This window comes from Halichoerus grypus, chromosome 3 (assembly GCF_964656455.1).
Source record: "Halichoerus grypus chromosome 3, mHalGry1.hap1.1, whole genome shotgun sequence".
In the NCBI taxonomy this organism is placed as follows: domain Eukaryota; kingdom Metazoa; phylum Chordata; class Mammalia; order Carnivora; family Phocidae; genus Halichoerus; species Halichoerus grypus.
The window spans coordinates 128,478,184-128,500,270 of NC_135714.1; the positions used below are offsets into that span (position 1 = coordinate 128,478,184).

Sequence of the window (22,087 nt, forward strand, 5' to 3'; positions counted from 1 at the left end):
AAAATTCAGTTGTATTTCTGTATATAAGAAATAATAATTGAAATAGAAAATTTTATAACTCTTAAAAAAATGAAATTTTTAAGGGTAAATTAACAGAATATGTACAAGAATTATATGCCAAAAGCTGCAAAATATTAGAGACTAGAGGAAACCCAAATAAATGGAGATAAAACACATTCGTGGATTGAAAGATTCAGTATTATTAACATATAATTTTTAGCAAAAATGGTCTACTGATGAAATGTAATCTCAATCAAAATCTCAGCAGGACTGATAAGCTGATTCTAAAATTTATATGAAAAATAGAGAAACCAGAATAGCTAAAATAATTTTGAAAAAAAAAAGGATATAGTTGGAGGATTCACAAGATCTGACTTTAAGACTAACTATAAAGCTACAGTAACCAAGACAGTATGGTATTGATATAAGAACAGACATACCGATTGATTGAGCAGAATAGTTTAGAAATGGACCCACACATATATAGCAATTTATTTCCAACAAAGGTGCCAAGATACTTCATGAGAAAACATAATCTTTTCAATAAATGGTATTGAAAGAATTGGACTTTCATTTGTAAAAAATGAACCTCAACCCTTACCTTGTACCTATATTATAGATGAAAAATAGGTCACATTAGAAACCACAATATAAGAGTGTAATAATAATTATGTTTGACCCAATTTGTTTTTAGAAAAGCCAAATCACTGTTCGTTAATAATAAGCAGACAGTCATCTAAGCCTTCAACTTTTCCAGTAAGATAGTCTCTCGTATATTATACATGTATATGGTGAATTGACAGGCCTCTTGCAATAAACAGTCCCCTTTAAGTGACCAGAGGCTACAGGTCAGGAACAAATGCCACATTTTGATCTTCCCTCCTATTAACAAGACTACTGCCACTGATATATTTTTTTTTTTTTCGATCTTAACAGTGATTTAAATTTTATTTAAAAATTTTAACTAATTTTAGTTAAGTTGAATTTCATTAAAGTTAACTTTATTTTTGTTTCCCAGTTTTCCCTAGGAGTGTATTTTTAAAACAGAAGAAAAATCCTTATGTTACCCTGTTATGTGAAAATGAAAATTCTTCATTATGTATATTTTTAACTCTGACTTTTCTTTATCCTTTCCTCCTGTTTTTTTGTACTACAAATTTATAAGACTAAGTGTAAAACTTCATATTTTTTTTATATTTCACTCAAATATTTCATGTATTTCATTATGCAAAATCATTTAAAATATTTTTTCATTACTGCAAAGCAAGTTGTATGATCAATTTGTAATATTAGTGAAATTGTTGAACAAATCAGGGCCCAAGACAGAATCCTACAAAGATGTAATAAAGAAAGTGATACCTCAAGTTTATCAAGGGCATTAAAGAATAGGGTTGTAAATTATTTGAACAGTTCTGAACGCTACTAATGTTTTTAATCATTGTCTATTTATCAGAAAGGTATCACTCAGATTTTCAAATAATTTGCTGAGATATGTCATACTAGACCTATAACTTCCCTAATTTGTTAACTTAATCAATTTACTTTTTAAAGTAAAGTTAATATTTTTAGTTTTACAGGATATACTTCTTTCTTTTTTTTTTTTTGTTAAGATTTTTAAGTAATCTCTACACACAACATGAAGCCCAAACTCACAACCCTGAGATCAAGAGTTGCACGCTCTTCTGACTAAGCCAGCCAGGTGCCCCTACAGGATATCTTTCTAAGTGAAACTACTGATTTTCTTTTCTTCCTAACATTAAAAAATGTAACTAATTGTCTATTCTACTTTTTATATTGAGCCAATGTTTTTTGTTTTTAGAATTTATCCTTTCTCCACTTACAAAAACTTGGTTCACATCATAAATCATGAACTCATATTAAAAACAAAAATCCTTTTCTAAAAGTGGGACAGTTTAAAATTAAGTCACACAGAAATAAAATGTTTCTGATTAGATTATTCTCCTATAAATGGTTCCTATATAAACACACATTCAGTTATACGACTCTTTAAAAAGTAAAGACTATTTCATTCACTTTTGTTCCTGACCCAGTCCTCAGAATAATGTCTATAACAGTTAACCAGCAAATTAATAATTATTTGAATAAGCACATTTATTCAACATAAACTTATGTTTAATTCAAGTAAGTGGACTTTGGGAATAAAGAATTGGACAGCAATGTGGACATGTGACTAAAAGAAAAGATACTACCTTACCCACTATAAAATGTACACTACAGATGTATAACTAGACCTATTGTGGTGATCATTTTGCAATATATACAAATATCAAGTAACTATTTTGTACACCTGAAACTAACAGAATGTTGTATATCAATTATACCTCAACTAAAAAAAAGTAATAACTACCCCCCCAAACATACTATATATTCACATAAAAATAAGTTTTGAATATCAGAGGGAAGTATAAGAATGAGAAGTTGAGAAGTTGACACACACAAGTATATAAAGAAAGCTACTGAGGCGCCTGGGTGGCTCAGTCGTTAAGTGTCCGCCTTCAGCTCGAGTCATGGTCCCAGGGTCCTGGGATCGAGCCCCGCATCGGGCTCCCTGCTCTGCAGAGAGCCTGCTTCTCCCTCTCCCACTCCCCCTGCTTGTGTTCCCTCTCTCACGTGTCTCTCTCTGTCAAATAAATAAAATCTTTTTTTTTAAAAAAAGAAAGCTACAAATAGGCAGGGTTTTTTTTTTTTTTTTTTAAGATTTTATTTATTTGACAACAAGTGAGCGAGAGAGAGAGAGAGAGACAGAGAGAGAGAGAGACAGAGAGCAAGCACAAGCAGGAGGAACGGCAGGCAGGGGAGAAGCAGGCTCCCTGCTGAGCAAGGACCCCCCCCAATGTGGGGCTCAATCCCAGGACCCTGGGATCATGACCTGAGCCAAAGGCAGCCGCTTAACCAACTGAGCCACCCAGGTGCCCCAATATGCAGGTTTTTTAAATGTCTTCCTACTGCATTTTCTCTCTATAAACGCAAACACACACACACACACACACACACACCCCAGACTGAAATTGGAAGTATAGCTTACCATAAACCTTATTGCTACTATAAACCAGTACTTAGTAAACTTTAAAAAACACAACCAATTCTAGGTGTTCTGAAAACAATCTTTATGTAAATTCATGGTAGGTATATGTTCTCTATGCTGAATCTACCTCAAGTTAGTACACCCAGCACTAAACTAAGAAAACAGGAAGTATTAAGGGATAAACAGGCAATGCTGTATAAATAAAACAATTCATTTATAAATAATAATGAATGGTCACTCCACACCACAGTAACTTCAGATGATTAGAGAATAAATACTTCACTTTGAGGATTACTGACTGGCAGTGTGTTGCTGGTGTATGTCAGGATTATTCATCACCCTGACAGTAATATTAACCACAATCCATTTCAGTTACTTCAGTTTATCATATTCTGACTAATGTTAAAAAATAATGTCATTGAAGGCTGCTTAAATTAAGTGTAAGGTTAACCTCTGTTAGAGTCATTTAAAAACTTCTACTAGAAGGTAGCTTCTAGTAGAAAGCCAAATCTGCTATACGGAGTGCTAATACTTAGCAAAGGTAAATTTTAACAACAGTCACACAAAACAGATTGTATCCCTGATTTAAAATCAAAACTTCAGCAAATCTTGTAAATGCACCACAACCTCTCTCTCTCTATATATATATATACATATGTATGTATGTTCACACTTTGCTGAACTTATTTAACATTTTGAGGAAAGAGTTGCACAACCATATTTTAAACTAAATACATCACACTGAACAAATAATAATTTAAAGTTTAAGAAGGTCAGTGTATCCATGAAAATTTTTCTTCAGTATCATATAATTACAGAATACTACATTTAAAAATATATAAATAGCAGTTGCTATAAGACCCCCCCATCACCAATTAAGTAATTGAGAAGGGTCCCTTACTAATAAATGAAAGCAGACTCAGTTAATGTGTTATCTAAGTCCAAAGATTTCCTACTCTAGTCCTCTAATTTTATCTTCCTAGGCTACTTTCCCCTATCATTTTGATGTGTCTTTTAAAAACCATCTGCACTAATATTCTACTTTCTATAGCATCATTTTCCTTTTTCTATTAATGTGATAGTTTTCTTTTTTTTTAAATTTTTTTATTGTTATGTTAATCCCCATACATTACATCATTAGTTTTAGATATAGTGTTCCATGATTCATTGTTTGTGCATAACACCCAGTGCTCCATGCAGAACGTGCCCTCCTCAATACCCATCACCAGGCTAACCCATCCTCCCACCCCCCTCCCCTCTAGAACCCTCAGTTTGTTTTTTAGAGTCCATCGTCTCTCATGGTTCTTCTCCCCCTCCGATTTCCCCCCCTTCATTCTTCCCCTCCTGCTACATTCTTCTTCTTTTTTTTCTTTCTTAACATATATTGCATTATTTGTTTCAGAGGTATAGATCTGAGATTCAACAGTCTTGCACAATTCACAGCGCTTACCAGAGCACATACCCTCCCCAGTGTCCATCACCCAGTCACCCCATCCCTCCCACCCCACCCCCCACTCCAGCAACCCTCAGTTTGTTTCCTGAGATTAAGAATTCCTCATATCAGTGAGGTCGTATGATACATGTCTTTCTCTGTTTGACTTATTTCGCTCAGCATAATGTGATAGTTTTCTATTACCTCTGTGAGGACCTTTACTCTGATTTTGTTTTTAAGGCTTCTTCTGTTTCCTAAATTGTCTTTGTTTCTTCTGGTTTCTTTTTATTTTTCTATTTGTTTTAGTCTTTCACATTGGAGACTGTCTTTAAATGTTTGCTAACACTTGGTGGTACCTTCAGTTTTGGAATGAGGCACAAAAGGGCTGACTGAAGTACATTTAGCCTAAGTAGCACTGTGAGCTGACAAATTTCACTGAAGGGAAATCAGATGGGCTCCAAGTAGGATCCCCAAATGTTAACATTTTTTAGGTCTTTTCTCTTGAGCCAGTCAATATATCCAAAGAGTAATACAATCTTCTGTCTTAAAGGGTGGGGCTGGTATAAGCCTAGCTGCCAAAGCTCTGATAGCATGACGGCAAAAGGGGTCTGGGGGTTTTCACTATTTGGTACTTAAAGCTTTCAGTTCATCCCCCTGTTTTCCATTCCTTCCCATCAACCCCTCCTCTGCTGTTCTTGGTGTTCTCAAATAAGAAACTTCTCTGGTATAATTTCTCCAAAAAGTATATACCTCTTCCCTTTTGCCAAGATAAAGGAAAGAGTGGCTGGATTTTGGAAAGAAGTGGACATCCATGCAAGTATTCAATCTAAAATACTCTTTCCACTTATCCCTAAAGTCTACCAGTTCACTGACAGGGACAGATCTGAGATCCCAGCCTTAACACTTGGAAAATGTGTGAACTTGGAGAGTTCCTTAACCTCACTGTATCTTAGTTTCCTTATCTGTGAAATAAAGATAATAACACATTCCTTATAGTATTGTTGAGGGGATAAAAGGAGATAGCGTATGTAAAATGTTTGTTTACAAAGGAAGGCACCTACTAGGGCTTCCCTCACAATCTAACAAATATATTCTAAACTTTCCCCACATCATTCTTCTGCTGATTAGATTGTAAATTCCCCAAGGCAAGGGATATAATTCATATCAAACTCTCCAACATCAATGTGGCATACAATAGCATCCATATTTGATGCCAAGATTAAAATACTTTAAATATATTTTATCAGCCAAAAAAAAAAATCCAAGCATGGAGTAATTATTAATTTCTTTCTCTGTATTTACCTTTTACTGAAATGCTTTAAGATCCATTATTTACTGTTGTAAAATCCTAAGGTTTTTTTTTTAAAAAAAAAAACTGAATTCCTTTAGTCTGACTGAAGCCTAATAAATTAAAAAAAAAAAAAAAAAGAAAAGGTTATAACACCTATGGTATTTCAACAATATTCCCCTCCCCCTCCCAAAACAGTGTTCTTTTCCCTCTGGGACATCTAGATGGTATACTGATTCCTGGTATATCTGTTACAGAACAGGACTAAAAGGACTGGCATTCGTCAGAAACAGCACTTAAAACTTAAAGAGATAAAGAAGTGCTGTCTGATCAACAACAGTTAAATGTCGGTAGTCAATTCCAGGTCAAGATGAAGCTGTATATTAAATGTGTGGGTTAGGGAGAAACATCTTACATATAAAAATACACAACCAAATGTAAAAGATAAATGAGGAACACAAAGAAAATCACCTACTTTTCCTTTGAAGAAAGAGAGAGAAGAAGAAACAATAAATACTAAGGACAAATAATGGCAACTCATCAGCAAATAAGTAAATTCAAGAGTTTTGTAAATTCAGTTCTCTTAAGTTATCTGAGAATTTACTCTTTCGAAACATTTTGATCCAGACTAGGGCATCGGAAGCTGCTAGTTTAACAGAGTTGTGAATGGTACAGCATTATAACATAGGTTGGAAAAAAAATTATGATTTATTAGGGCTTGGATCAAAAATTAAAATTCAGTTTGAAGATATGATCATAGTAAATTCTCCTTTAATTCCTACACTGCAAGGAAGACTCAGGCAATCCTGGTGCAGGTTCATTTTCCCCTAATGTTTAATTTTCTTGTTTTTGCACTTCTGAACCAAAAGAACAGCTTACGTTGCTCTTGCACTATAAAGCTGAAGAATGGATGATTTTTCTTTTCCCTCTACCTCAAACTCTCTTTTAGGATTTTCCTTCATTTTAAGAATGTAAGCTCCAATTTTTAAAAAATAGAACACTTGCTTATACCTTAGCCATTTCTGCTTTTTTACCCCAACCTTCATTTTATTTTTTAGTAGGATAGTAACTACCTTGTTCTTTCGAATTTCCAGAAACTAAGAGTCTCTGGCACACAATTATTATTCAATAAACAAACGAAAAAATAAATGAATACTCAAGTTGTAACATCAGGGATTCAACAGTTTTAGCCAAACATTCAGCTTTTTCATAAAACAGGCTTACTAAAAAAAAGCTTAGAGAATAACCTGGAACAAACACAGTAAGAGGAGCAATTTGGAAAAGCTTTCCTTTTTAAAGCAAAGGAATGCTGATTACATTTTACCATGTTTCAGCACGAGAGGTGAAAGGCAACTTGACAAAATAACATTAAAACAGACTCAGAAATTGATGCCAAAAGTAAAGGCAGTGCAGCACCCTGCAATACTTCTCAGACATTCTGGGCCCAAACTTTTAGTAAGAAATATGTCACTTTAAACCATAACCCAGTGCACACATGTATGTACACACACACACAGCGTAAGCCAAAGATTCATACATAATGTACACTGATATTTCTTTTTTTATGTTATGCTATGTCATTCATTTTTTTCTCTATAATATCTATTTATTTATTTAGAGTGTAGTTGACATACAATATTACATTAGTTTCAGGTATACAACTTAGTGATTTGACAAAGTTTATACATTATGCTAGTTTGCTACAAGTGTAGGTACGTACCATCTGTTCTAATACGTCGCTATTTACAGTATCATTGACCGTGTTCCTTATGCTGTGCCTTTTATATCCCCATGACTTATTCATTCCATACCTGGAAGGCTGGATCTCCCGCTCTCCTACACCCATTCTGCCCAACCCCCACCTCCTTCCCTTCTGGCAGCCTTCAGTTTGTTCTCTACATTTATAGGTTTGATTCTGTTTTTTGTTTATTTGGTTTTTGTTTGTTTTGTTGTTCCATATTCACTACTTTTTAAATTGTTCTATTCATTTTTTAAAATGTTAGTTGTAAACTGCAGTTTGAAAAACACTGGCTTAGTGTTTAAATTCTGGTGCCAGCCACTACCTGTGTGACCTTGTACAACCTGCTTAACTTCATAGTGCCTCAGTTTCTGTCTCTGTAAAAGACAGGAAATAATGTGACCTACCTTATAAGGGCTTTGTGAGGGTTAAAAAAGTTAACACATGTAATATACTTAGATAAGAGCCTGACAAAAATAAGTCCTCAATAAATATTAGTTAACAATAATAAAGTGACATGTTCCCAGCTTCTGAAATCTATAGTGAACTTTTCATTTGGTAGCTAATGGTTATCAACTGCATTTCAATGTAAGAACAAACTCATTTTTTAGAACAGGTATTCAGGTTATGGTACATATACATATTAAATAATTATGTGAATCAATTAAAAGAGAAATAATGGCCTCAGATTATCTGGATTTTCCTCTCTTAGAAAACTGGTTTACACAATTTCCTACTAAGGGAAATAAAAGAAATCACAGTGGCAAAGAAAATCTTTCTAATCTACAAAGAAAGCCCTGATACTGAAACGTTCTGCCATCATAATTTGTTTTTATGATATGACATTTTATAAATATGTTCCTGTCCTAATTATAATTTCTTATAAAGAAAAGACAAACAGAAAATGTTCATTCCTATCTCTCCCAAGGAGGGTGTCAAAATATAAAAATGTATAATTATAAAACATAGATTAATGTCACTCCCAAGTCCATGCACGGTTAGATCTGTCTTCTCATCAGTCAGAATTGTAGACCAGTGATGAAACAACTGGGAAACTGAAGGAAAAAAATCAACTTCAAAATTCATTCCTACTTTTTTCAGCTTTGAAAGAATAAATTAAACAATTATGTTAAATGAGGGCTTTCTCAATACATATAAAAAATTAATTTTCATCAGATTTTCGGACTCTTTGATCTTCTATACAGACTATATTCGATCTTTTCAACAGACTGACAATATTAATTTGAAATTATTATAAGGAGATATTGTGCATAAAATAAAAGTTTATACCTTCAAGAAGACATTTTTTACATCTTCCATTGAACCCTTTTCATAAAGAATGATCAGAAAAATAATATAGAAGAAAGGGTGTTGATTATATTAATTCAGTTTCAGAAAGAAAATTCCCTGTGCAACATGGAAGAAATTACCAAGTAAAATTGTAGCTTTGTATCAAAGCTGCTAAAACTCCTCTGAAAAACAGCATTGAGAAAATTAAATGGACATAAATATGCATAAATAATTCAATACATTTTAAAGTCAGTCAGGGTATATAATCTATTAAAGAATGGGGATAAGATCTGTTTACATTTTAAATTAAGCTTTGCACAGAATGTTTTCTACAATTTCACAAGTTTCACAACAAATAGTAATGTTTGCTAAATGTATACTATGGGAAAAATTTTAATATAATTCTCTTATAATCATTGTTCATACAGATACAACTCATCTTATGTATGAGATGTATCCCTGAAATATGCGTATAAACAGATATCTGAAAACTGAATCACACTGTAAACATTATGGAAGATTTTAATGCCAAAAGGAATGAGATACTTTTATACAGTAAATAATTACTATGACTTTATACATGCAAAGCACAATTTTCAAAAATTTAACATGCTTATTTCACTTAAAATAATGTAGTTAATTCCAAACTCACTTATTTCCATCAATATTTAATGAAAACAATTAGTACTAGAATTCCATCTTCTTGAACTTGAATGACTTTTATGGCATTTGAACTGCCGCTGCTTTATAAGTTATAAGATATGTGGCTGAGTGTTAGAGCTTCCCACTTCTTCCCAGCCCTGCTAATTACACTACTATTCATTATTCAACTGTGTGTCCTTCAGTTCTTGTTGAAAGCATTCTTTATAAATATTCTTTCCTGAGCCCAAAGTACAAATCTCTCACAAAATCTCACAAAATATAAAAAAGGGTACCATTACTACAATCAAAGGCACTAAATCATCAAAATTATTTTTTATGCCTTTATATAGTGGATATGGACGTATATGGGAAGACTAATGAAAGCAACTCCTTTAGTTTTAAGGACCTCTACCAGTTTTATAAATCTTAACAAAATAAAAAGAGCAAAATTACTATTGGTCATCTAGTGGGGCATAAAAACAGCCTTATTTATCATATACAGAATATAAATTACAAAGGCATTAGTTAAAACAGTATTTTACCCACCCAACAAAAGAATTTGGCAAGTTCCTTAGAAATAGCTGTAACATATAAATAAAATTCAATTTTAATAAAGGATTCTATTTAGCTGGCAAATAATGCATTATGGCATTTTGCTGGTATTATTTTAATGAATTCTCACAATGAAAGAAACCATGTAGCCTACACTAAAAAAAAAAACCAAAAACCTGCTTTGGGTGCTTTCCTCTGGTCATGTAAGATTTTAGTGGGATAGAGAACCAAGACAAGAGGCAGAGAATAGAGGCAGTTGGCAAAGAACAGTGGTAGGAGGAGGCAACAGGGCTACTGGCGCTCTTGTTCAGGTACACTGATGGCAGAAGACGGCGGCACAGCCTCAGCAGGAATATCCAAATAGCCTCCCACTTATCACCAGTAGAAACTGTCCTATCAGGACAGAAACACGCACCCTGTCCACAATCCATCTTACTACCACTGGATCTTGAAGAGCCCACCAAAAAACCCTCTAAAAAACAACAACAACAAAAATCTTCAGTGCTTAAATAGAAGTCCAAACTGAAGGACTCAGTTTAAAAAATTTTTTAAAAGGTAATTCTTCTAGAACTCTAGAAAGGTTATTTATTTAAATGTAATTTATTTTGTGAAGCAAATTTTACATTTTAACAAATTAAATGAGTGAAAATAAGATTTTTACTTTTATGTACATAAAATTCAAATAATGGAAAGAGAGTAGGATATAATAGCCTGAGAATTGAGGAGCTGGTAAGTTTTTATTATTGACCTATGGCATGACTCACTATACATATCAAACTAATACACAATCCTCAATCATTCGATTAGAGAGTTTTACAGATTCCAGTGAAATAGTACAGGGTCTTAGAACAAATATACCTAAATGTAAGTAAGGCTTTCCTTTTTCTAAAAAGGCAAAACAAAACAAAACCAAAAACCTCACAAAACCACCATTTATCCATTTATTATTCCTCCTAGTCAATGGATCACCTGTGAAATTCTGCTATTCATTAGCAGATCTGGGCCAGATTTAGCTGCTCTTGGTAATACTCAGTCATGTGTTTGTGGTCAGCTGAGGGTTGGCTTAAGATGGCTGCTGCTGATACAATCTAGCCACCTCCATGTGCTAGTCACATCTCTCTGCAGCTTAACCTGGCCATGTTAGGGACGTGTTCTCAAGGTGATCCCAGAGAAGCAGAAGAAACAGATGATTCTAGAACTGGGCCAGAAAACATAAGGGTTAAGACCGGAGCATTCTGTCAGACCAGAGAGCATGGAAGTTATCAAAGACTGTACTAAGATTGTATCAAAATAACTCAGGAGCAACTTAAAGAAGCTCCCTGTGGTCAAAAGCAGGAACAAATGAATGAACATCAATGAAAATAATAACTGCAATGGACTGAAACATCAAATACATGTAAGTCTGTGAGCTCATAAAGATGTTTTTTAAAAAGTTAGGTCCCATTGGAAGATGTTAGGAATGAGTCACTGTTTTGAAAAACAATGTAAAAAGAGAGAAAAAAAATCAAACTTTTATTCTGCCTTTCCAAAGCAATGTACCATTGAATCACCTAGTAGTAGATGAAGGGAAGTATCTCATTATAGAAGGACTCTCAAAAATAAATGAAATTAAAGTGAGAGAATGTAAATATCATGATTTTGCTATGATTATACAACCACTGATTCCAAGTATTAAATATCAATGGCAACTAACATCACAAAAAGATAAGTAAAGAAGATATTACATGCCCTCTGAGAGAAAAATGCAAAAACTTCCTATGAAACAGTCTTGCCACAAATATCCAATCTGAATTCTATCAACCTCTGGAACCAACTACCAATTTATAAGAAATATAGAAGATGGAGAAACCTGTTAGACTATTCCACAGGGACGCAATAAGCAAAATCCAGACTGTGAGAAAAGATACAAGACAAACCATGTTTCTTCAACTGATAAATTGGAAAGAAAGAAAAGATGAAAGAGAAACCTACAGAAGAGACTTAAGACTTAATCAGTATCAACTGATTGAACTGTGTGGTGCTTATTTGGATCCTGATATGAATAAACACACTAAAAAAAATTATGGAAGTTGTAATTCAATTGGAAATGTGATACTAGGCTTTTGATGATATTAAGAAATTATTGCTAATATTTTAGGTTTGCTAATGGTATTACGGTTATGCTTTAAAAGGGACTTTATTCTTTTTTAAAGATTTTATTTATTTATTCATGAGACAGAGAGAGAGAGAGGCAGAGGCAGAGGGAGAAGCAGGCTCCCCGCACAGTAGGGAACCTGATGCGGGACTCAATCCCAGGACCCTGGGATCATAACCTGAGCCGAAGGCAAACGCTTAACTGACTGAGCCACCCAGGTGCCCTAAAAAGGGACCTTAAAAAGAAGTACATATTGAAATATTTATGAATAGAATGATATGATGTCTAGGATTTGCTTCAAAGTAATATGAGAAAGCAGAAAGACATGAATATAAAAATAAAGTAAGAGTAACCATGAGTTGATAATTACTGAGCAGGGCTACTAGTTGATGTAAATTTATTGTGCTAATTTGTCTACTTTTGTATATGCTTGAAATTCTCTATGATAAAAAGCTAAAAAGAAATATAACCTTATTCTATATTATAAAATGATGATTCAGGAATATTCTATTTATTGATAATCTAGGACAGAAAAGGAAAGTTCTTGAAGAACCTAAGATATGGGAAAATACTTAGAAAGTTAACAAACAGGGACGCCTGGGTGGCTCAGTTGGTTAAGCGGCTGCCTTCGGGCCAGGTCATGATCCCAGGGTCCTGGGATCGAGTCTCATATCGGACTCCTTGCTCAGCAGGGAGCCTGCTTCTCTCTCTCTCTCTCCCTCTGCTTGTGCTCTCTCTGTCAAATAAATAAAATCTTTAAAAAAAAAATAAAACAGAAAGTTAACAAACAGTGTGATGTATGTATATGAGTATACAAATATAAAATGTAATCATTCCTTATTGATATGTGGTAAATAAGGAGTAATTTTTGCTTATTTATATGTTTTACATTTAAACAATTGAATACAGTTAATATTTTATAACTTGGGGAAAATGTCATGTATATTATATCATTTAACACATTTAGTGAATGGCAGGCCCTGTGCTAGGCATGAGAGAAATAATGGTGAACAAGAACTCTCTCATATGGAGTTCAGTGGGGGAGACAAAAAGAATCAAAACAAGTAGGTAGAAGGATATATAAAATGCAGGACTCTGAGGGACTCTGAGAAACAAACTGAGGGTTCTAGAGGGGAGGGGGTGGGGGGATGGGTTAGCCTGGTGATGGGTATTAAAGAGGGCACGTATTGAATGGAGCACTGGGTGTTATACGCAAACAATGAATCATGGAACACGACATCAAAAACTAATGATGTGTAATGTATGGTGATTAACATAATAAAATTTAAAAAAAAATAGGATATTTCAGGTGCTATGAAAGAAACAGAGCAGAATATCAGGGAAGAAAAATAGTAATGGTCTCCATAAGGAGGTGACCTACAGGACTAGAGTCAGCCACTCACCAAGTAGGACATGAACATTAAAGGCAGAGAAAGCAAAACTCTGAATTGGGAAAGAATAATTCTAAGTCAAAAAAGGTTTAATCACTGGATTTATATCATTCGAAATTAGATTTAAAGAAGATTCATTTTGTGGTAGTGAGTGAGGATTAGACCAGGGTAAGAGGCGGCAAAGAGATCAGATAGGACACCTGGAGTAGTGTACAGGTACTTGTCTTTTTTATCCAAGTGCTGGTGAGGAGTGTCCATGATACTAACACCCTTTAAAGAAGTTAATATTTTAGAATAATGTCTTCCTAAAAAAGAATACAACTGTCAATACTTTTAACTGTTACCAGCTTTATCATGCTTTTTTCAAAAATCTTCAATTTAAATTCTAAATTCAAGTTTAAATTTCACTTTGAGAAAATGAAAATACATTTAAAAGATAAATATATTAAAGTTAGTTATATTAAAGATTTTTAGAAAGTAATGTGAAAATTAAAGATAATCAAATTCATTGTGATGTGCAAGATAACTGTATTTCAGATGATTCCTGAAAAATTACCTTAGACAAATCTCTGAAGTTGCTTGGCAAGGTAAGATCCAGTTCTTCTGATTCATAATTAGTGATGACCCAGGGAAACACTGGATACTGATTTAAGTCATTGTAACTCCGTCCTGAGAGAGAAAAAAAAGTCATTCCATTTAGAATAATAAAACGAAATGATAAACAGACTCAGGAGTATCATTTGCTAAAAATAATAAGAACAACTTAACTTTTTGAGTGCCAGACATTGTTCTCAGTGTTATACATATATTATTTGTTTTGACCCTATAATAAAACTATGAAATTATCATCCCCATTTTATGGATGAAAAATTGAAGCACAAAAGGTTAAAAACTTGTCCCAAACCATCTAACTAGTAATGTTCAAATCATATTCAAATCCAGATACTCTGGCCCCAAGTTTATGTTCTGATAAAATATGCTTGGCTATTTTTCATTACTTGAAAGCCTGTACCAAACAAAATATTTTTTATTAATACTTAAAAATTTTTTCAATTCTCATAGAGCTTTTCCAAACAAGAATCCTTTCTCTGCCATTAATTAAACAACCAATCAACCAACTAATCAACCAAATATAAATGACTTAACCTCTCTGGACATTCACTCGTCACCTGTAAAATGAGGGAGTTGTACTAAATAACTCTAAAATTTCTGTGACAGCTTTCAAATTCTATGATCCTCTGAATATAATGCAAAGCCTCATCAATGTTGGCTTCCCCCAGTCCTAAATGCTGCCACATACTCTTCTACACTTCATTTAAACTAATGACATTCAATGAGACATTTAGGTCTATTAAAAATATGAATAAAACAAAGGATGAGATAGCCCTTCTATAAATATATATAATATATATATATATATATATTTTATATATATATATACAGCAGTTTTCTGGATATCACCACTTTAAGGAGGCAGCATAGTGGATGAAATCATTCTTTCCAGAGTCAAAACACTAGCATTTGAATCCCAGTTCCACTATTTACTAGTCTATACTCTACCTTTAGTTAGATTTAATGTGAACAGACTCTTATGGCTAAAATATAAGGGGGACAAGTATATTAATCTTGTTTGAATTCCTTTATATTGTATATTCTATCATGTTTTCTCTTCCTCAAATATATACTGATGTCATATCAATATGCAGCTAAATATTACAGTTCTTCAAACAGATCCTTGGTATCTGAGTCTTCCTTATGATTTGATGTTTTTAACTTTATTTCACTCTATCCATCTTGAGGACTATTAAAGTAACAGAGTTCTTCCTTGACTGACCTGGAAACAGTCTTAACAAAACATGAATAACTAGGACAATTTTAATTCAGAGGTCATTATGTCACTACATATTTCTGTCAATTTTAATTCTCCCAGAAAAAAGTAACCAAATTTAGCAGCAAAACCACTCTATCTTGATTCCCTTCACCCATCTCTCTCCTTCTGATTGAGACATTAGTAAACATGTTAGTAAAATTCTCATTTTGCCCCCTCTGTTTAAATGATCAAATTTATTATATGTACAAAAAAAGTATGCACCAGCTCATTGTAAATAGACTTTTATTAATTAAGTTAAACTCTCTATATAGTTATTGAATGCCTATGACTGTCTTTTGGAAAACGTGCCATGGTATCATGAGAACCTATATGTATCACAGATAACAGTGTAAAAGAAATCTTAAATAATGTGAGATTCAACCCACCTTCTAGTGTATTTAAAACTATCCAAAACAAATTACTGGTTCTATTCTTTAAAAAGAATATTTGAAGTATGTATCTAAAAGACACTTTAAGCACAATAGAAGCTATTTGAGGTAGACCATTGCATAAATGTTGCTCCCTAATTATTACTGTGCATTTAATCTATGTGTTAATTGACTTATCACATGCTAAATATATCCATTAAGCTTGTTATGTAAGTTTTCTGTTTCTCACTACTACTTAAAAATCCTTTCAGTCACTAATACTTACATAATCTCTATTTAGTTCAACATAATTATTCAAACTTTCTTCATTCCTTTCCCTCAACTGGCTGTGAGTTAAACATTCCTTAACTGATAAAATTTAGACTTTTCAATGTGAACGCTTAACTTCCAATTTTCGTAATAGTGCCTCTCTCTTCCCCTCTTTTCTAACAGTGCCTTTATTCTTCGTGAGCTGTAATTCTTTCACCTGAGCTCTTGAGCCTGTCTCACTCATAACTTGCATTGTTACTTTTCCTCTCTGTCCCTCTTTCATGGTTTCTCACCTTTGCCTTAATCCATTCCCTTTCACTATTACACAAGAAAACTGTAATAACAGATCTAATGTTCTCATTTCATCTCCAACCATTCAGTTCTTACAATCAACCTTTTTTGTTTGCTTTTAAAATGAACCCCTAGAAAGTAGCCAACAAGTTCCCAAATGTCCAAGCTAGAGGCATGGCGTGTACTCATTCTTAAGTCTCCCGTACCTCTCTGTAACATTTAGTACAGGCAACCAACACCTTTCTCTCTCTCTTTCCCCTTGCATCTCAAGACATTTGCTATATACCTCAGTTTTCCTTCTCCTCAGTCTAAAAACTCTAGGATCACTCATTCTCTTTTCTCCTTTACTAACTTTCCCTTTGTCTTCTTGTCATTGACAAGAACATTCACCAGACCTTGTCTCACTGCTTTCTGTATTATCTGGCTTGGTAATCTCAACTCATTCTTGGTGATTTCTAATCTATGCAGATGAAATCCAATGTCCTATCTCCAAATTCCAAATACCTTCTTTGACCTATACTTCTAAAAATTCTTTTTGATATCTTAACTTGGATGTCTATCTGCACAGTAAAATCATCTTCTTTCCCAAGACCATTTTTTCTGACTTCCTTTCTGTTAATGGCACCACCATTTCCCCAGTGATTCAGACCAGAAGCCTGGAAACCTTTTCTGATACTTCTTTTCTCATTTACCCCCTACATTCAGTCAGCCCGATGTCAAATGGTTTGTACCTTATAAATCTTATGTCATTTAATCTATAAATTCCCACTATCGCCCCTCTAATGCAAGCTCCCGTTATTTTTTTATATATAATTCCTAACTGTGCTCTCTGCCTAGTTTCTCTCCACTCCAGTTTATCCTTTATTCTGCCTCCAAGTTAACTTCCCATATAATTCTAGTATCACTTATTTGCTGAAAAACTTTCAGAAGTTGCCCTGTGAATTGACTGCTAACTCCTCAAACTGACAGAAAATCTTCCACAATGTGTCTCCACACTACCTTTTTAGCTTTCTTTCTCATTATATCTTTATGAAAATATACTTTATGTGTGCACATACATACACACATGTATAAACTATACCATTAATTGTTCTCTAGCTATATCTTACATTTTCCCACCTTTGTATGTTTCTTTATGCCTTCAGTTTTACATGGCATGACTCCTAATCTTTCAACTACCACCCCTACTAAAGTAATATCTGTCCTTACATGAACATGAAATCCTTCCTGATTTTTTCCTTACTCCCAACAACTGGATGAATATAATTTCCCTCTCTGACCTTTTAATCCCCATAGTACTTTGTATTTCTTTTATTGAATCTATACTCCTTGCTCTAGAATCATGTAAATGTTTATATTCATACTTAAAATAACTTCTCTGAGAGCAAGCAACATGCCTTATTCTCTCTGTACCTCCTTTGCACCTCAAATATAAACTGTGCCAGTTTGTTGAACTGAATCTCAAATGTCACACAAACACATTCCCTGTTTTCTTTATTCTAGTTATCACAAATGAAAAGTAATGACACATTTCTGTTCTTTACTCTCTTTTTTAAAATTTATTTTTGTTTGGATTCAATTAGCCAACATATGGTACATCCTTAGTTTTTGGTGTACTTTTCAATTCATTAGTTCGTATTCATTAGTTACATGTAACACCCAGTGCTCATCACATCACGTGCCCTCCTTAATGCCCATCACTAAATTACCCCACCCCCCACCCACTTCCCTTTCCACAACCCTCAGTTCTTTACTCTCTTTCAAAGAGAACAGCTTCAATGGGTGACGTTCAGTAATACTTCTTGATTGCAGACCTTGTATAGAGCCATTTATTCTTTTTTTTTCCAAAGATTTTATTTATTTATTTGAGAGAGAGAGAATAAGAGAGAGAGGAGCACATGAGAGGGGGGAGGGTCAGAGGGAGAAGCAGACTCCCTACCGAGCAGAGAGCCCGATGCGGGACTCGATCCTAGGACTCCAGGATCATGACCTGAGCCGAAGGCAGTCGCTTAACCAACTGAGCCACCCAGGTGCCCCTAGAGCCATTTACTCTTTAGATTTTCACATGTGGGTCATAATATAAGTATTCCTTTACTTAATATTTTACCCAGTTTTCTTTTTTCAATGTTACATTTTTGTTTCATCATATAATACACTTCTGATTAAGTTATTAACAGGTTAAGATTTTATATGGTTTTTATTTCTACTATCCCATAATGAATCCATTCTTACTATATTAAATAGTTAGACATTTTCATTTTAGATTTTTGGAAGAAAGTGTGTATACCCATTTTTAATTTTCTCAAGTAGCCAGCAGTTCGTATATAAAACTGTAAACTCTACTATCAAAATTACTCTTGATAAGGTACTCATGTAGTAATAATGAAAATAAAAGTAAGCTATTTATACTAGTACTCAAAATAATCTAATAATATCACAATTAATAATTTATCATTTGAAAAAAAATTATTTACCATTTGAAATAAAATTACCTGCTATTGTGTTGAGAAACATCAAATACTCAAAATTTGAAATCTCTCTATGCTGCCATCGCTGGGTCATATTAGAAGCTTTAAAAAGTTGACGTGGACTAGCTAATGAGATACGCCTGCAAAAAACAGAATTTGATGCAGAATCATTTTAATTACAACACGATAATAAATTATGAATATCTGTGCCTATTCTGTATATTTGACATACAAAATGATATCTGTATATTCTGAAAAGTTCTACTCATGTTTTACTAATGAATACACGAAATGTTTCAATGCACAATTAATGGTTAAATGATTTGGACTAGCCACAGGTCCATGATACATGATCTATTCATTAGATTATATTCATTACAATGCCATTATAATATCTAGGTTCCATAAATGTTGATTAATAATAGTATGATTAATAACTTACTGATTTACTGATATAAAAGGAATTATAGTAACTGAGAAAGACATATAAAATTTTATTCACATCTTTTTTGTGTGTGTGGGTTTTTTTGTGTGTATTCACATCTTTATCAATTTTAATAATTCTCTTAAAGACAACACGTTTGTACATTTTAAATTTAAATATTATGTTTATATACCTTTTATAACAGGGGAAAGAAGGATTCTAAACTCTTTACGTGTCTATTCATGGAGTGGGACAAAGGTAAGAGAAACTATTATTTTTTTACACAGCTTAATAATAGATGACCAAGTTTTCTGTTTTTTTAATGCAATGTAAATAACAAAAGATGTAACTGACTACTACTAAATAACAGTGGAAAATAGGTGGCAGGATTAATACATTCAGAGAAGTATGCTGTCACAGTTCTTCCTACCAACAAGGACACTAAATAACACTAAATACCACCAAGGACACTAAATAACAGTGGAAAATAGGTGGCAGGATTAATACTCAGAGAAGTATGCTGTCACAGTTCTTCCTACCACCAAGGACAAGGTAACTATATTTTTTAAGTTTTATTTTCAAAGGTATAATTTACATACTATAAAATTTACCCATCTAAGTGTACTATTTAATTATTTATTAATATATTTCTAGAGTTGTGTGATTAGCACCACAATGTACTTCAGAACAATTCACCACCACAAAAACTTGCCTTGTGCCTATTTACAGTTAATCCCCATTCCTATCCTCAGCTCCAGGCAACTATCAATTTGCCTTCTGTCTCTATAAACTTGCATTTTCTGGACATTTCAGATAAATGGAATCATACATCATGAAGGCTTCTGCATCAGGCTTCTTCACTAACCATAATGTTTTTGAGATTCATCAATGTGGCAGCATGTTATTAGTAATTCATTTTTTTGATTGCTGAATAGTATTCCAGTGTATGAATATAGAATATATCACATTTTTAAAACCCATTCACCAGGAGTGCCTGGATGGCTCAGTGGGTTAAGCCTCTGACTCTTGCTTTCGGCTCAGGTCATGGTCTCAGGGTCATGAGACTGGGTCTTGTGTTGTGCTCTGCGCTCAGTGGGGAGTCTGCTTGGGATTCTGTCTCTCCAGACAGACTGGTGAAAAATCCATTCACCAGTTGATAGATATTTAAATTGTTTCTGGTTTTGGATTATTATTATTATTCCAGTTTGTATTACTATGAATATTCACAAACATGTCTTTGTATGAACATATGTTTTCATTTCTTTTGGGCAGAATCCTAAGGGTGGAATTGCTGGGTTGTAGGTTGCATTTACATTTAACTTCTTGAGAAACTGCCAAATTGTCTTCCATTCTAACAAGCAATATATGAGGTTCCAATTTTCCACATCTCTGCCAATACTTGCCCCTATAATGTATTTTTTACTATAAACATTCCAGTGAGTGTAAAATGGTATCTTATTATAGTTTTAATATACATTGTTCAGTAACTTTTCATGGCTTATTAACCATTTGTGTATCTTCTTTGGTAAAATGACTATTCAAATCCTTTCTTCCTTCATTAATTGAGGTTTTTGTCTTATTATTGAGTTGTAAGAATTGTGCATACATTCTGAATACAAGACCTTTATCAGATATATTATGTACAAATATTTTTCTCAGTCTAGGACTTCTCTTTTCATATACTTAGTGGTGTCCTTTAAAGCATGAAAGTTTTAAATTTTTATTAAATCTAATTTCTCAATTTTTTTCTTTTATGGATTACGCTTTTGGTGTCACATCTCAGAACTCTGCCTACTCCAGGGTCATGAAGCTTTTTCTCCCACAGTTTGAAAAATTTTTTAGTTTTAGCTTTTAAATATAGGCCTATGACACATTTTGAGCTAATTTTTTATAAATACTGTGTGGTAAGTGCTGAAGTTCATTTTCTTGCATGTGACTATCCAAATGTCTCAGCACTATTTGTTCAAGGATTATCTTTTCCTCATTGAATTGTGTTAGCACATTTGTTGAAAAAAAATGGATTTTATTTCTGTATTCTCAATTTTGTTCCATTGATTTATATGCCCATCCTTTTATAAATATCAGACCATCTTAATTACTGAGGCTTTATAGTTAGCTTTGAAATCAGGTAGTTGGAGTCCTCTAACTTTATTCTTTTTCAACATTGTTTCGGCAATTCCAGATCCACTGCATTTCAGCTTCTCAATATCTCCAGGGAAGTCTGCTAGATTTTGATAGGGATTGCATTGACTTTATAGATCTGGGGAGAACTGACATCTTAATCATACTGAACCTTCTGATCCATGAGTATGGAATGCCTCCATTTATTTGACGTCTATCTTTAATTTCTATTAGGCATATTTGATAGCTTTCAATATACAAATCTTACACTTCTTCTGTCATCTAGGAATGAAGACTTTTTTTCCCCCTTTCTAATCTGGATGCCTTTAATTTCTCCCTCCTTCTCTTCCTTTCTTACTGCACAGGCTGAAATCTCTAATATACTGTTGATAGAAATGATGAGAATGGGGGACATTTTAGCCTTCCTGATCTTAGGGGAAAGCATTCAGTCTTTCAACATTAAGTGTTTCCCAATTACTATACCTTTCTTTTGAGCTCTAACTTCCTATTCAACATTTCAGTCTGGACATCACTCAGGGGTTTCAATTTCAATAGATCTAAAACTAAACTCATATTCTGTCCACCCACCTCGTCTCCACAACCCCGACCTCAACCTTGGGAGGACAGATACACACTATTCCTTCTCCAGTGTTCCCAATCTCAGTAAATGCTATTCAGCAGCTTAAACTAAAACTTGGCAAGACACACTAGACACCTCCTTCCCTTATCATCCTCCATTACCTAACTAATCTCCAAATCACA

General features: G+C 33.6%; 1 protein-coding gene across 4 annotated transcripts in view; it reads right to left on the reverse strand.

The window, feature by feature from the left end:
* Positions 1-22,087, reverse strand: part of LRBA (LPS responsive beige-like anchor protein) — a 764,390-nt gene that overhangs the window by 175,787 nt on the left and 566,516 nt on the right. For all 4 annotated transcript variants that reach the window (XM_036089189.2, XM_078069304.1, XM_036089190.2 and 1 more), the window contains 2 exons: positions 18,805-18,920; positions 14,070-14,182 (listed from right to left, as the gene is read on the reverse strand). In XM_036089189.2, coding sequence (XP_035945082.2) covers positions 14,070-14,182; positions 18,805-18,920 — 229 coding nt within the window. The remainder of the gene's footprint in view (positions 1-14,069; positions 14,183-18,804; positions 18,921-22,087) is intronic.